The 13,736-nt window shown below is 41.1% G+C and overlaps 1 protein-coding gene across 34 annotated transcripts in view; it reads right to left on the reverse strand.

Moving 5' to 3' along the window:
- NEB (nebulin) overlaps positions 1–12,133 on the reverse strand; it is a 134,557-nt gene extending 122,424 nt beyond the window's left edge. For 19 of the 34 annotated variants that reach the window (XM_076343188.1, XM_076343191.1, XM_076343193.1 and 16 more), the window contains exons 1-6: positions 11,990–12,132; positions 11,168–11,274; positions 10,563–10,628; positions 4,523–4,567; positions 1,821–2,027; positions 750–857 (exon numbers count right to left, since the gene is read on the reverse strand). In XM_076343188.1, the coding sequence (XP_076199303.1) occupies positions 750–857; positions 1,821–2,027; positions 4,523–4,567; positions 10,563–10,595 (393 nt within the window). In that variant the 5' untranslated portion in view covers positions 10,596–10,628; positions 11,168–11,274; positions 11,990–12,132. Of the gene's footprint in view, positions 1–749; positions 858–1,820; positions 2,028–4,522; positions 4,568–10,562; positions 10,629–11,167; positions 11,275–11,989 lie in introns of all 34 variants that reach the window. The other 15 variants (XM_076343178.1, XM_076343177.1, XM_076343158.1 and 12 more) reach the window with 2 other exon arrangements.
- Between the last annotated feature and the right edge of the window lie 1,603 nt (positions 12,134–13,736).

Genomic DNA, 13,736 nt, shown 5'->3' on the forward strand with positions numbered 1-13,736 from the left:
GGTAGACTAGCGTTCCTTAAAAGAAAGAGGGGAGGATGAGCTAGCTTCCAGAACTAGAGGCACTGCATCAGTGGGGCAATTGTACTTGGTCTAGCTTTCAACGGCAGATCACTAAGAGTGGGATTCACACAGAGTGGACAACACATCTTGGACAATCCCATAGTAAGTGACAAGATGTACAGAAGTTAATTTTGCAACACTTGGAGCATCTAAGCATCATTTTTCCGGTATCTCTTTAGGAAACTGACTTTTAGTTGCTTTATGAAAACAAAAATGTTTAAACACATTTTAAAAACAAAATTCTAGGGTTATTTACCCAGCACACAACTTAACCTCAACAAAAATTCATCAGGCACATCATTTACAATGACTGCAGGACATCATGTGTGGAATCTTCAAATTCAATGATATGGGCATCACCATCATCTCCCGTGCCTGTAACTTCTGATCAGAAATGTTCAAACCTCTTTAGGGACAATGAAGCAGGGCTATTATTCAGCTAGAAAGGAACCATCACATCTCCCTTCCTGAAAGGCCTAAATTCAAACCTACATCATAGAACTCAAATTTGTCATATACTCTATATTTCTCATTCTTGTAATCTGATAAAGTTTCTGCTAAACGTTCAGATTGCCTTATCACAATATAATCAAAAAAATATCACTTCTTATCTAACATTTAAAATTGTGACTTAATTTGCTCCTTTACCACTTGATAAATATTTTTTTCTTATGACAATTGTTACCTACCTCACTGAGCTGGTCTTGCACTTTCTTGATTCTCCGAATTTCTGGGGTATCAATTGTGGAAGCATATGGCTTTCCTTTTTCTTTTCTAAATTTTTCTTTGTACTTGTTCTGAAAGAAAATAATGACAAAAATAATTAATACATATCCTAAAGCTCTGGCAGAAATGTATGTAGCAATTATTGATTTACTTAAGTGGTTAGTATAGGAATTTGGGGCAGATTATTCAATAATACAAACTAGCATTACTCAATTACATTTGCCAAGTTATGCTCATTTTAGCCAACTGACTTTCTTCCATCTGACACAATAGAAAAAATCCATTTCTAACTTTAGCCTGGTTTAGATGACCCCTAATTGATTATATTCTCCTTAGGCGCTTAGTATTGATAAATTTATAGTCATTTGTTTCAGTGACCAAAGATAAGGAAAATATGTGGGTGAGGGTAGCAGTCCTAGACCTATGATCTCACATAATCCTTTAACAGTGAACACTGGTAGGTAATATATATTAACACTGGTAGGTAATATACATTACATTAACATTTAGGAAAAGGGATCTGACACCATCTACATCTGCGCAGAGCAGTCATTTTCCACTTTTTACAACAACCTACAGTATTGGTCTACTGGACTTTGGTATCCCATACCAGGAATTTAGGTTGGTGCTTGCTCCTATATACTGTGCACAAGGATTTTTCTTGGATATATATAGAAGGATAGAGAAATATACTCTTATAAAAAATACTGAGGTTTGCTATTCAATAGACATTAGTCCGTTATCTTCCTTCACTCGGATATCCAAGTCAGAGAGTGCAGGAGTCCTATTAACTGACATCTCTGACAATCTTCAGCCATCTGTCTCGAGCCACTTTTTGTGCCTAACAATTACCTAATGCACTTAAGCAGGAAATGGGCAAGACACTGGCTAATTCAAAGAAGCAAATAACACTAATACACATCATGAAATGAAGTACAGGAGACAAAATAGTAGTATGAAAGTTTGCAATAATACCTATTAAATATTTTTAAAGTTGGTGTTCCTCAAGAAATAAAAGACATGGGACAATTTACCTCACTGAATAGGTCCTTCATTTTATTACTATGTTGCAGATAAGGCGTCAAAAACTTAGATGGGTCCACTTTTGTTCGTATTGTCTTCTTTCTGACTGGAGGTGCTGCATCCTCAACAGAAGGTTTTTCACGCTCAACAGTATAGGTGGTGGTAGTTTTAGGACCTGTGAAGTCTGTGCTAATGGTCTCAGTGATCTCAGTGACCACCTGGGAATAAAGAAAAAAAATAATTACTTGCTTTATAACTATAAATCATCATTTTATGATAAGCATTTTTCACCTTCCCTATGTAGTAAAAGTATGCTCAGTTCTTATCCAGGAACCACCTGCAAGACAGAAAATCAGTGAGACTTTTCCTACTGGGATTACCCAGTATCCCTACTATACATCACCCAACCTAAAAAAAACCACAAGGAATTAACTGACTGGCTGATTTCTGTATCAAACTCATGTAATTATTCTCCAGAGGAGCTGGAAGAGTGGGGCTTCTGTTGTCTCTGTTCTATATGCATGACTTCCACTGGCATCAGGGGAGTTCTCAGGTGGGACCACCGGCTGCTAAAACCAAAGCGTAGAAACGTTCTCGGTGCTGAAGTCGTGTTGAAGACACACGTCGCACGGCCAGGGCTCCTAATCATGTCACCAAAAGTTGTGAATGCAGGTCAAAGGTGCATACAGTCATTCAAAAAGATTATCTTCTTCTTGCAAAAGGAAAGGAATGGACATAGCAGACAGACAAGACCAAGTCTTTGGGATCTTGTAGTAAGTACACGATGCACCAGCTGACTGAACAAATACCTAGAATCCACTGTCTACTAAACTACATTTTCTCATAGCCAGATCACAATCATGGCAGAGACATAGCTGAGATACTTATATAATCAATTGATATGGCATCCATTGGAAATAAGCCCTTAATTAATTTAAATGGTTTATGTACTTGTTTATCAACATATTCCTGCTGTAAGCAATAATTTTAATACTAAGATTCTAACTAAAAGCATTTAAAAATAATTATTACAACTTAAAAATGTGCTCCAAAATCACCTGAATAAGTGTCAAGTTTTATTTCATATGAATTAGCTTAAAAAAAAAAGCGCCTTTAAAAGGGAATGCATGAAGCTGAGATTTCTGATAGCTATTTGCATTAGTATGAGGCAGACCAGAAAATGCACCAAGCATTAAACACTAAATTGAGAAGTGTAAACAAACCTTTTGTAATTTATGTGAACATTAATTGCATTTCACTAATGTTGTCCCAAGATGTTATTAGTTACTTCAGCACTGCCACAAGTGTCTCTCTTACAACCATTTTCAAACATACAAGTATTCATCTAAATTTTGGCACTGAAAGCACTGGAGAGTTTGAAACCTGTCTAGGCGAACACTGAGAACAGCACTACCTGCTGTTAGCTTTATAACAAAACAGTGAAGCTGTGTGCTTTTATAAAAAGTTGTAATGTATTTCTAAAACTTGGAGAGGCTTGATTCTGAAAATATGGCATTTTGTGCAAAACAATGCTTTTATTTTCATATAACTCATAGGACCACATGACGCTAATGCATTAGACTAAAGGTCTAAACACATTAGCTAGAAAGACATTCGTGCTCATATGTAATTCTTCATTCCACAATACTGTTTTCAAAAACTGATGCAAATCAGACACAGAAATAATCAGTCATGCTATTGCTCCCTTTAAATCCAGTCTGGCTACGGATTTTAGAACACTTGATGAACGCAGTGGATTAATTAATCATAAAATAATAAGATGGCACTTCCTTCAAAAGTGTAGTCCTAGATTACTCACTCAAACAGTATTAATCAAATCGTATTTATTAAATTAAAAATACAGGAAGACTTTGGGAACAGATCCTTTGTTTGGAAGGAAACACACTCACAAAGTGAAACATTAAGTTTTTGTTTCCGCATAAGCCTATGCCATAAAGAGTATTTTATGGTAACATAGCAGAGAGTTGGGTTGTATCTACATTATAAGTAGAATTTCAAATTATGGTAATAACTCCTTGGTGACTCAAATATTTGTTACCAATGACATTTAAAAAAAAAAATCTGCAAACCACCACTTTTTGGTGAAATTACACAAGGTGAAGGGAACAGAACTGATACATGTAAACTGGTTTCAGGCAGAATCTCTTTATATTTCTCTTCCTAACAAGCTTAAGTGTAACGCATGTATCTGCCTGTTGTTCATATGTACATATCTAGTCACATTCACATCCTCGATAATTCTGTTCATCTTTAACACTAATGATTGGCTTCTGTCAACATGTTACCCAAGTAATCTTCCTGCCTGTGTTTCTTGTTATTAACGTAACCTGTTGCTTCATTTTGTCAGCTCCTGTGCAAACAGCTGCTGGGCAAGAGCAAATGGAAGACTATCAGCAAGACACAGGGCAAGACAGAAATTAGCACAGTCCTTTTCTGATGGACACATCCACAGTCCCTTCTAATGGCAACCAAAGAGTGGCAGATAGGATGCTCAGAACAAGCTAGGAGTCCTTTAGATCATCCCACAACAGGGTCTTGCAGAGGAAATAAAGTATTAAGAAGCAACTGTTCACTGATACTTGTGTGTTTAAGATGAAAAATTAGTCCTCAGAATACAAAAGGCCACTAATTTAGCATTATGCATTAATTACATGCATATATACACCACATGCAATGTCACAGGGACCTTTACCTCATGTGGTTCACCCTCCTCAATAACTGTCTCTTCAATGTAGTACTATTAAAAAAAGAGAAAAAAAATCATTGTTAGGCCAAATCATACAGAATAGCAAATTGTAGCTTCCGTTGAGCTGTTTTAAAAACACACTTCTGGAGAAATAGGACTGTAGTCCATAGGCACCTATGTAGTCACATTTGCATCCTTGGTAATTCTGAACACCTGTTCATTTTTTTGCATTAATGTTTGGATTTTTTTAATACCGTCCTGAATTAATCATCCTCCCAAGTAATTAATGAAGGATCATTATCTAATTTTACCTGCAAAAGGGAAGACAATGATGACCACACTAAAAGAAAGAATCAGCATTCCAAAACCTAGGATTTTCCAAGTGTTTGGTAATAGGCTGAGAGGACTGTAATAGGTTTCTCTCTCCAAGGCTGCCCTCAAGAGTTGTTCCTACCTACAGATCCTTGAAGGACACCAATAATTACTGGCTGCCAGCTAGACTTTGTACTACTGATCACAATTCTGAGCTCAGCAGCCCAGTCAATTTTCCACCCACTTTATTGTCCACTTATCCATCCCACATCTCATTAATTTGGTAATAAGAAGACTATGGGAGACTGTTTCAGAGTTCTTCCTAAAGTAGTCAAGGTATGCAACATTCACTGGTATCGTATGCAACATTGACTGGTCTCCCCTTGTCCATAGCAGCAGTGAACTCATTATAAAAAGCAATGAGTTTGGTCAGCCATGATTTGCCCTTGATAAATCAATGTTCACTGCTCCCCATGACCTTCGTGTCTTTCACGTGTTTGTAAATAGCTTCGAAAAGGATTTGCTCCATAGCCTTCCCCAGGACTGAAGTGAGGTTGACCAGCCTGTAGTTCCCTGGATCTTCCTTCTTGCCTTTCTTGAAGATGGGTACGACATCTGTCTTTTTCCAGTCGCCAGGAACATCTTTGCATCACTATGAGCTTTCAAAGATGATAGCAGCCTTGCAATGTCATCAGCCTGTTCCCTCAGCACCCCTGGATCAATCCCCTCTGGTCCCACAGAACTATGTACATCCCAGTGGGTTAAAGTCATCCCTAACTCTGTCTTCCTCTGCTGTGGCTACTACTTCACTCCCACATCTCTGCTAGGAATCTCAAAGATGTCGAAGACTATAGGACAAGCCTTCTCAAACCTGAGGCAAAAAAGGCTTCATGTACCTCAGCATTTTGCCTGTTCCTTGTCACTAGCTTCCCTGCCCACTGTACTATGGTCCCACACTCTCTTAGCTTTCCTTTTGCTGCTGATGGCACTTGCAGAAACCTTTCTTGCTGTTCTTCACTTCCCTTGCTGGCTTCAGCTCCAGCTGACCTTTGCCCATGCATGTAGGAATGGAGTTTATAATGTCTTATGTCTTTATGTTCCTCCCAAGTGGTCTGCTCCTGCTTCCACCATCAGCATACTTCTTTTTTTGTGTTTGAGCTCAGTCAGGAGCTCCCTGTTCATCCATACCAGCCTTCTGCTGTGTTCAACTTCTGCACATTGGACTGAACCATTCTTGAGAAAATTGTTCTTGAGGATCAGCCAGCTCCCCTGGGCCCCTTTGCCCTCCAGGGCTGTTTCCCATGGGATCTTCCCAAGCAGGTCCCTGAACAGGCCCAAATCTGCTCTTCTTAAGTCTGGGATTGTAATTCTGTTTATCTTGCTCACTCCTCTCTGAATCTTCAACTCCACAGTCTCGTGGTCACTGCAGCCATAGCTGCCCTTGACCTTTGCATCTTCCAGCGGTTCTTTCTTGTTTGTGAGTAGCATGTCCAGCAGAGCATCTCTCCTAGTTAGTTCATCAATCGACTGCACCAACAAATTTATCTTCGGTACTTTCCAGAAATTTCCTAGGTTGCTTGTGCCCAGCCATAGGCCCTTCCGGCAGATACTGGGGTGGTCAAAGCCATCCATAAGCACAGGGGCTCTGCCTGTGAGGCTTTCTCCACCTGCCTAAAGAACTACTCTGAAGTGGCAGATCTGCAGGTGGAGCACAAACCTTCCTCCTGTTGCTGGAAACCATGAGCTTCCTGCCTTCTCCATCCTGACAGCCACCTTCCATTACCCATTTAACCAGGGTCTCCAACTGGCACTCCTTCCTTGCCATGTGTGGCTCTGCCTCTTGCTTTTCATGAAGGCGCTGTCAGCCTCTTCTTCATCTTCCATGATGGCACAAAGCCTGCTCACCTCTTCCTTCAGCAACCTGCAGTGCAACCAAGTGACCTGACCAAAACGCATCTCCCACTGGAGAGGCAACAAGGGCTATGTCCCTGCCTGCAGCGCTCTGTGGGCTTTGCTCCCCCGCTGGCAGCTTCGCTTTCCCCACAGCGGCCGGGAGCCGGAGGCGCCAAAGCCAGCTCGGCCCGGAGCCGCTGTGTAAACGCAGAGCCCGCCGCCGCCCTGCTCGCCTCACTTGCCGAGGCCCTCTCTGAGGCGCCGCTCGCGGCCGCACAGCAAATGGCGGCCGCACGATGGCGCCGTCCCGCCAGGGCGGCAGCCCGCCACAGCGCCGCGCCCTCCCGCGCTGAGGGGAACCGGCCGCGCCGGGGCTTCACCGCCCCGAGCTTTCGCCCTCCATCTCCCCTCGCTGCTTAATGAAGAAAAAAATAACCATTTAAAGTTGTTGCTCCATCTGCTGTAGTAAACAGCAGCTATTTTATTCCAAAGGTGCTTAACTTGCCACCGCTTGCCAATGTGACGCCCATCTACAAGAAGGGCTGGAAGGAGGATCTGGGGCACTACAGGCCTGTCAGCCTGACCTCGGTGCCGGGGAAGATTATAGAGCGGTTCATCTTGAGGGCGCTCACAAGGCATGTGCGGGACAACCAGGGGATCAGGCCCAGCCAGCACGGGCTTATGAGAGGCAGGTCCTGCTTGACCAACCTGATCTCCTTCTATGACCAGGTGACCCGCCTAGTGGATGAGGGAAAGGCTGTGGATGTGGTCTACCTGGACTTCAGTAAAGCCTTTGACACTGTCTCCCACAGCATTTTCCTAGAAAAGCTGGCAGCTCACGGCTTAGACAGGTGTACTCTGCGCTGGGTAAAAAACTGGCTGGACGGCCAGGCCCAGAGAGTTGTGGTGAATGGAGTTAAATCCAGTTGGCGGCCAGTCACGAGCGGTGTTCCCCAGGGCTCAGTACTGGGGCCGGTCATGTTCAATGTCTTTATCGATGATCTGGATGAGGGGATTGAGTGCACCCTCAGTAAGTTTGCAGAGGACACCAAGTTGGGTGGGAGTGTTGATCTGCTCGAGGGTAGGAAGGCTCTGCAGAGGGACCTGGACAGGCTGGATCGATGGGCCCAGACCAACTATATGAGATTCAACAAGGCCAAGTGCCGGGTCCTGCACTTCGGCCACAACAACCCCATGCAGCGCTACAGGCTGGGGGAAGAGTGGCTGGAAAGCTGCCTGTCGGAAAAGGACCTGGGGGTGCTGGTCAACAGCCGGCTGAACATGAGCCGGCAGTGTGCCCAGGCGGCCAAGAAGGCCAATGGCATCCTGGCCTGTATCAGAAATAGTGTGGCCAGCAGGAGTAGGGGAGTGATCGTGCCCCTGTACTCGGCCCTGGTGAGGCCGCACCTCGAACACTGTGTTCAGTTTTGGGCCCCTCACTACAAGAAGGACGTCGAGGTGCTGGAGTGTGTCCAGAGAAGGGCAACGAGGCTGGTGAGGGGTCTGGAGAACAAGTCTGATGAGGAGCGGCTGAGGGAACTGGGGTTGTTTAGCCTGCAGAAAAGGAGGCTCAGGGGAGACCTCATCGCTCTCTACAACCACCTGAAAGGAGGTTGTAGCGAGGGGGGGGTCGGTCTCTTCTCCCAAGTAACAAGCGATAGGACGAGAGGAAACGGCCTCAAGTTGTGCCAGGGGAGGTTTAGATTGGACGTGAGGAAAAATGTCTTTACTGAAAGAGTGGTTAAACATTGGAACAGGCTGCCCAGGGAAGTGGTGGAGTCCCCATCCCTGGAAGTATTTAAAAGACGAGTAGATGAGGCGCTTAGGGACATGGTTCAGTGGGCATGGGGGTGTTGGGTTGATGGTTGGACTCGATGATCTTAGAGGTCTTTTCCAACCTGAATGATTCTATGATTCTATTCTATGATTCTATGACTTCCAGAAAGGAGAAAATGTAAAATGTGTTTTTAATCTTTGAAAATCTCCTCAGCAATGATTTGCTCAGGGTCACATGCCAAAACTGTGGGAACAGAAAGCCCTTTGAATCAAGCCCTAAAAAATCTCTCATTAAAATTTAAGCCCTTTTCCCAGAGTTGTTCCTCAAAGTTAGGTTCACGTAACTAGCCCATACTTTTCAAGCTGTCTCATATTGGGCTCTTTTGAGGCAATTTCTGCTTGCTGGCCCTATACCGTGTTTGACCCACCTTCCACAAAGCCTTGAGTAGCTCAGCAGCAAAGGTTTGTGTCATTCACTGTGGTTTTTTGCACATCACAAATGGCTACAATGTCCAGTGCAGGCTAATAACTCCAGAGAAATTAAAAATAGTATCTTAAAATCCTCAACATTTTCTCAGCCACTCATTATTCAGCAATAGTTTTCTACTCTTTTGGAAGATTAATTTCTGATAGAACTCTCATAGGTTTAAAATAGGTGATTCACACAGAAGTGGAATTCTAATTAAGAAAACTCTGGAAAGGCTTAAGCTGCCTTAAAATTGTACCAGATGCTATTGTTCCTGTTTTATTTAACTTCTCACTGTGAATATCTGGAGGGAAGCTACTAAAGCAGCACCATCTTGGTCTGTCCTAGGGATGCAGCTACAGGAAGGCAGTTGGTGAAAATTAAAAACAAAGAATGAAAACAGCTGTGTAGACAAAAAACCCAACATACCATAATTCCAGCAGCAACAAATAAACATTGACAGCAAATAAATATGCATTTTGTTACAGAGAGCACATAATGCTCAGGAAGCATAAAGGCAATTACAAGTAACATGGTAATAGGAAACTTAATGAAGGACTGGTGTCTTTGTAACTAGGTGGTACAATGTCTTTAAAACGGACTTTCTGAACAGTAAATGCTTATTTTCCAAAACACATTTAACTAATTCAACTGGCAAACCATTTGACTTTACTTCATTCACTGTTTGAAATTTATAAACTCAGCAGTCAGGGCTCAATGCTGTAACACTGCCTGAAATCAACGGTCCATTGAATATAGTGTGGAGATAAAGAGTTGTGGATTATCTACATTTGTACTATCTTCTTTTCCTCAAACACTGAGCAATTTGTTATAATCCCTTATGCATTTCATAACACATAATTTCATTTCAGAACAGTAATAATGCAACAGGTAAGACCACACTGTTTTTTAACCTCGTATACTGTTTCAATAAGCAAAGTCATTATTCCAATAGCACTCGCTCATAATAGTAAGCTGTAGGTTCCCCAGTTCCTGGGGATTCTTTTAATCAAATTGCTGAAACTAAATAATTAGGCATATAACTGTGAGTTTAAATAACCTATCGGCAAGTTAATTGCTGATGCAACTCCACGGACATCTACAGGTTTAAATCTAGCTCCATCCCTGCAACTTCTAAGGCTAAATTGGTTAATGGTACCGTGGTGGCACAAAACTGCTGCATTTCTGCATTGCAGTGGGCACAGAGGTGAGGCTAGAAAGCGGCTTCCAAAGTCACCCTCTCTAGCACGGATTGGATGACAGAGGGCAGCCGGCAGGGAGAAGAGGTAGCCCACTGCATCTATAATTATGCAGAAGAGTAATCACAAAACATCGCGATGCAGGTGTGGGATGATTACAATCCTTATTTAAACAGAGAAACTATGACAGGAACCAGGGAGACTTTGCTCCACTGAGAGCAACTTTGTTGTTGTTTTTTACTGATCAAACTATTTAATAGATATCTAATCATACCCTAATTTTCAGAGAGCAAATAGCAAGCAACCGTTTATGCTCATGAGCAACGTCTCATTAAAGTGATCAATATATTCATTCACAAGGCAGGAAACAACTATTTCCACTCTCAGATTTTCTTCTTACCTCCACAACTTCTTCATATTCCTCTTCCTCCATTTTGAGGGTATTCTTCTGTCTCTCCCCAACTCACTGGTCACGCAGCAAATGAAAGTGTGAATATACAGTATTAGCCCAAGACTGAAAGTACTATGAAAAGCTACTAGTCAAGTTCATAAAGTGCCTGAGTCACAGTTAGTAACTATTCAGATTATTACAACGTTGTTGGCTAATCAGTGAAAGAACTTGAACAACAGAGAGAACAAAAGTTGGGGTCTGGCGTTACTTTGTTTCTCACTACTATGGGAAAGCATTGGATTAAGTTTCAAACATACTGATATAAATTACCGTTTTGGACAAATACTTTATTCTAGTAGTTGTAACTTCAATATTGGAATTCAATGAAAATAAAAAAAAATTAGAGGAAGAGATTTCTTGAAGTATGATTTGATTTTTTTCATTAAACAAAATTATTTGAAGAATTTTTCTTTTCTCTGTGAGTATTCTATACCATTTCATTACATTATTCAAGCTCCTGTTTGAATGGGAGCTTTATCTGTATATTTGGCTATATTCATTCACAAGTAAAAGCATAATGTAGAAGAAGATTGTAATTTTTTTTTTTAAGTGACCTTAGGTTAAGGAGGCAATTTCTGTCTTCCCAGCATTAGCCTATACAGATGCTCTGGGATTTTTTTTTTTTAGTTCTTGTGGCTTTTTTCTCTCTATTTCTTCAGACCTGGAAAATACGAAAATTCATACAGTTGGCTGAATTACAAAGTACAGATTACTGTCAAAACCTTTAAACGAATTAATTAACACAATGATTTTGCTATGAGGCAAAGCTACAATTCTCCACCAGAGACTAGAGCCCTGTTTCTAATGTTGGTAGGGGATGAGGCTTTGGAACAGCTGTTCCCGAGTCCAAAGATATTTGCCGTGTAAGCTAATACTACCAAATGACGGGGTGGTTTTGTTTAGCTGGCTAAACTGCAATTCCTTCTGAGGCAAGTGAAGTCTAGTAATGCAGGTTAAATATAGGAACATAGAATACTGTCCCTTTTTAGTTCCAATATGTTGAGAAAAATTACCAAAAAACCCATCAATTTGTTAAACCAGAATGTTAACTATTAAAATAAATGAAGAATAACTCAATTAATAAGTGACGTCATGTGAAAAAGTAGGCCAAAATTTATGAACAAACCCAAGAGGTAGGGATTGCATGTAAGGATACAATCTATACAACCTGTCACTATTATAATCTTCAGTTACACTTCCAAAACACAGTTCCAGGTCCTTTCCTCTTACTGCAATTTGCAACTAGTCATCCAGACAGAAAATCTGACTTCCATGGACAAGGCACGACAACTACTCCCAAAAAACTACAGAATCAGGAAACAGCTCAAGATCCTACTCTAAGGAAAACAAGTCAAATGTGATTAAAATGTTCTTACCAGCAACATCTAGTAAATATCCTTAGGAGCAAAGCCTCTCCAGTCTTCCCTCCTGAGCAGCACTGGGTGAGAGCAAGGCTGGTGCATCAGCTCTTAATTACTCATGTGGCTAGCACAGCCAATCTGGCTCCAGCCCGCTCGAGTTTCAGCCCTAAATATAATTGGTGACCCCGGAGGAGGCCACCTGTTCTCAGCAACATGAAGGAAAAGGGAGCTGGGCACTTCTGTGCTCCTGAGGAAACCCAAAACACACCAGAGCTTGACTGAACTTCACCAGGTCTCTGCTGAAATGGATCCCTGTGCAAATCCAAGGGAGCACTCAAATGGATAAAAACCATGCACATTTTCTTCTTTCAGAATTTATAGTAGTGATTAATTTGAATTTACAATTTCATTCCTATATCGTACCTTAATCAAAACTATCCAAATTCAAGAATCTCTGAACTTCAGAGAAAAGAGAGAGGAGTCTGGACTTCAAACTAAATTTTTAGTATAAGTCTGTCTTTAATTTCCTCCCTTAAGTATACCTGAAGTGCTTTATCAACTTAACTTGATGCAAATCACGTGTCAATAATTTTATCACTTCTTATGAAATGTTACATAGCTGAACACATGGACCTGGGAACACGTAAAAACTGACTACTTGCAAGGAACCCGATTAACAGCCAATATGTGTGATGAAGAAAGACTAAGAATACATGATAAACAGATTAAGTGACAGAGGAGCAATTCTAATGTACAAAGTATTTTGGAAGGTCAAGAATTATATGATGTATGGAGTAGAATCATGGTGATGATAGCAGAACTGACCTCTTAGGTCATCTAGTTGACTCACATAATAGGATTGCTTTAGTTCTTCAAGGAGGTGCATTTACAAGCCAATACCAACAATGATCTCTTTTCATATACTATACCACATAATTCAAAAAAATGATTGTCAGGAGCCCTTGAGAGACACTTTCTTGTTCCTTAACACTTTCCAGAAGTTAATATTTATATCCAGATGAAATATCATATCTCATTCACTACTGCCAAGTATTTTATACTCTGCACAGAGCTGTAGATCTGTCCCTTTCTCCTTTAGGCAAGCTATATGATTTCAATTATTTAGCATTTTGCTTTACTAGGCAATCCTTCCCCTTTTAATCTTATTTCTGTTTATTTAAAAGTCCTTCGGTTTCTCAACAGCTTTTGAAGATGTCCAGAAATGAATATAGCATGTTGATGGAGTCTCAAGAGAGCAATGTCAGCTTAACCTTCTGCTCTCCAATCCAGATCCTGTGTGCGTGCATTCCAGAAATAACTCACAGTCATTTTTTTCTCTCCGAAGTACTGCTTTTCAGTTGATTGGATGCATAATGTGACACCTACATAAGTGATGAGAAACCTTTATGTAGTGAAGGGCCAATTTTTTTAATTAAATATGTAATTCATTGTTGTTGTTTCCAGCTCAAATCTCTGTTGATGCCAAAATCAGCTCCATGGCTGGTGACTCACCATCCCCCTTCTTGGTTCTTTTCAGCAAGTTGTACTTTACATTGCTCTTCTTGTAAATGGCATTCCCCCATAGTCACTGCTACAGTATTGGATATTATTATGCCTCATTCCAATCACCTGATTTAAATCAGGTTTACTAGATCAACAGAAGCTTGTATTCCTCTGTCCTGATGGTTATTCTGACAAAATTAGCAAGCATTTTCAAACGGGATGCAATTTTCTGTGCAGTTCTCTCGCAAGTTCCTGCAAA

The sequence above is a fragment of the Aptenodytes patagonicus genome, chromosome 6 (assembly GCF_965638725.1).
Source record: "Aptenodytes patagonicus chromosome 6, bAptPat1.pri.cur, whole genome shotgun sequence".
Lineage (NCBI taxonomy): Eukaryota > Metazoa > Chordata > Aves > Sphenisciformes > Spheniscidae > Aptenodytes > Aptenodytes patagonicus.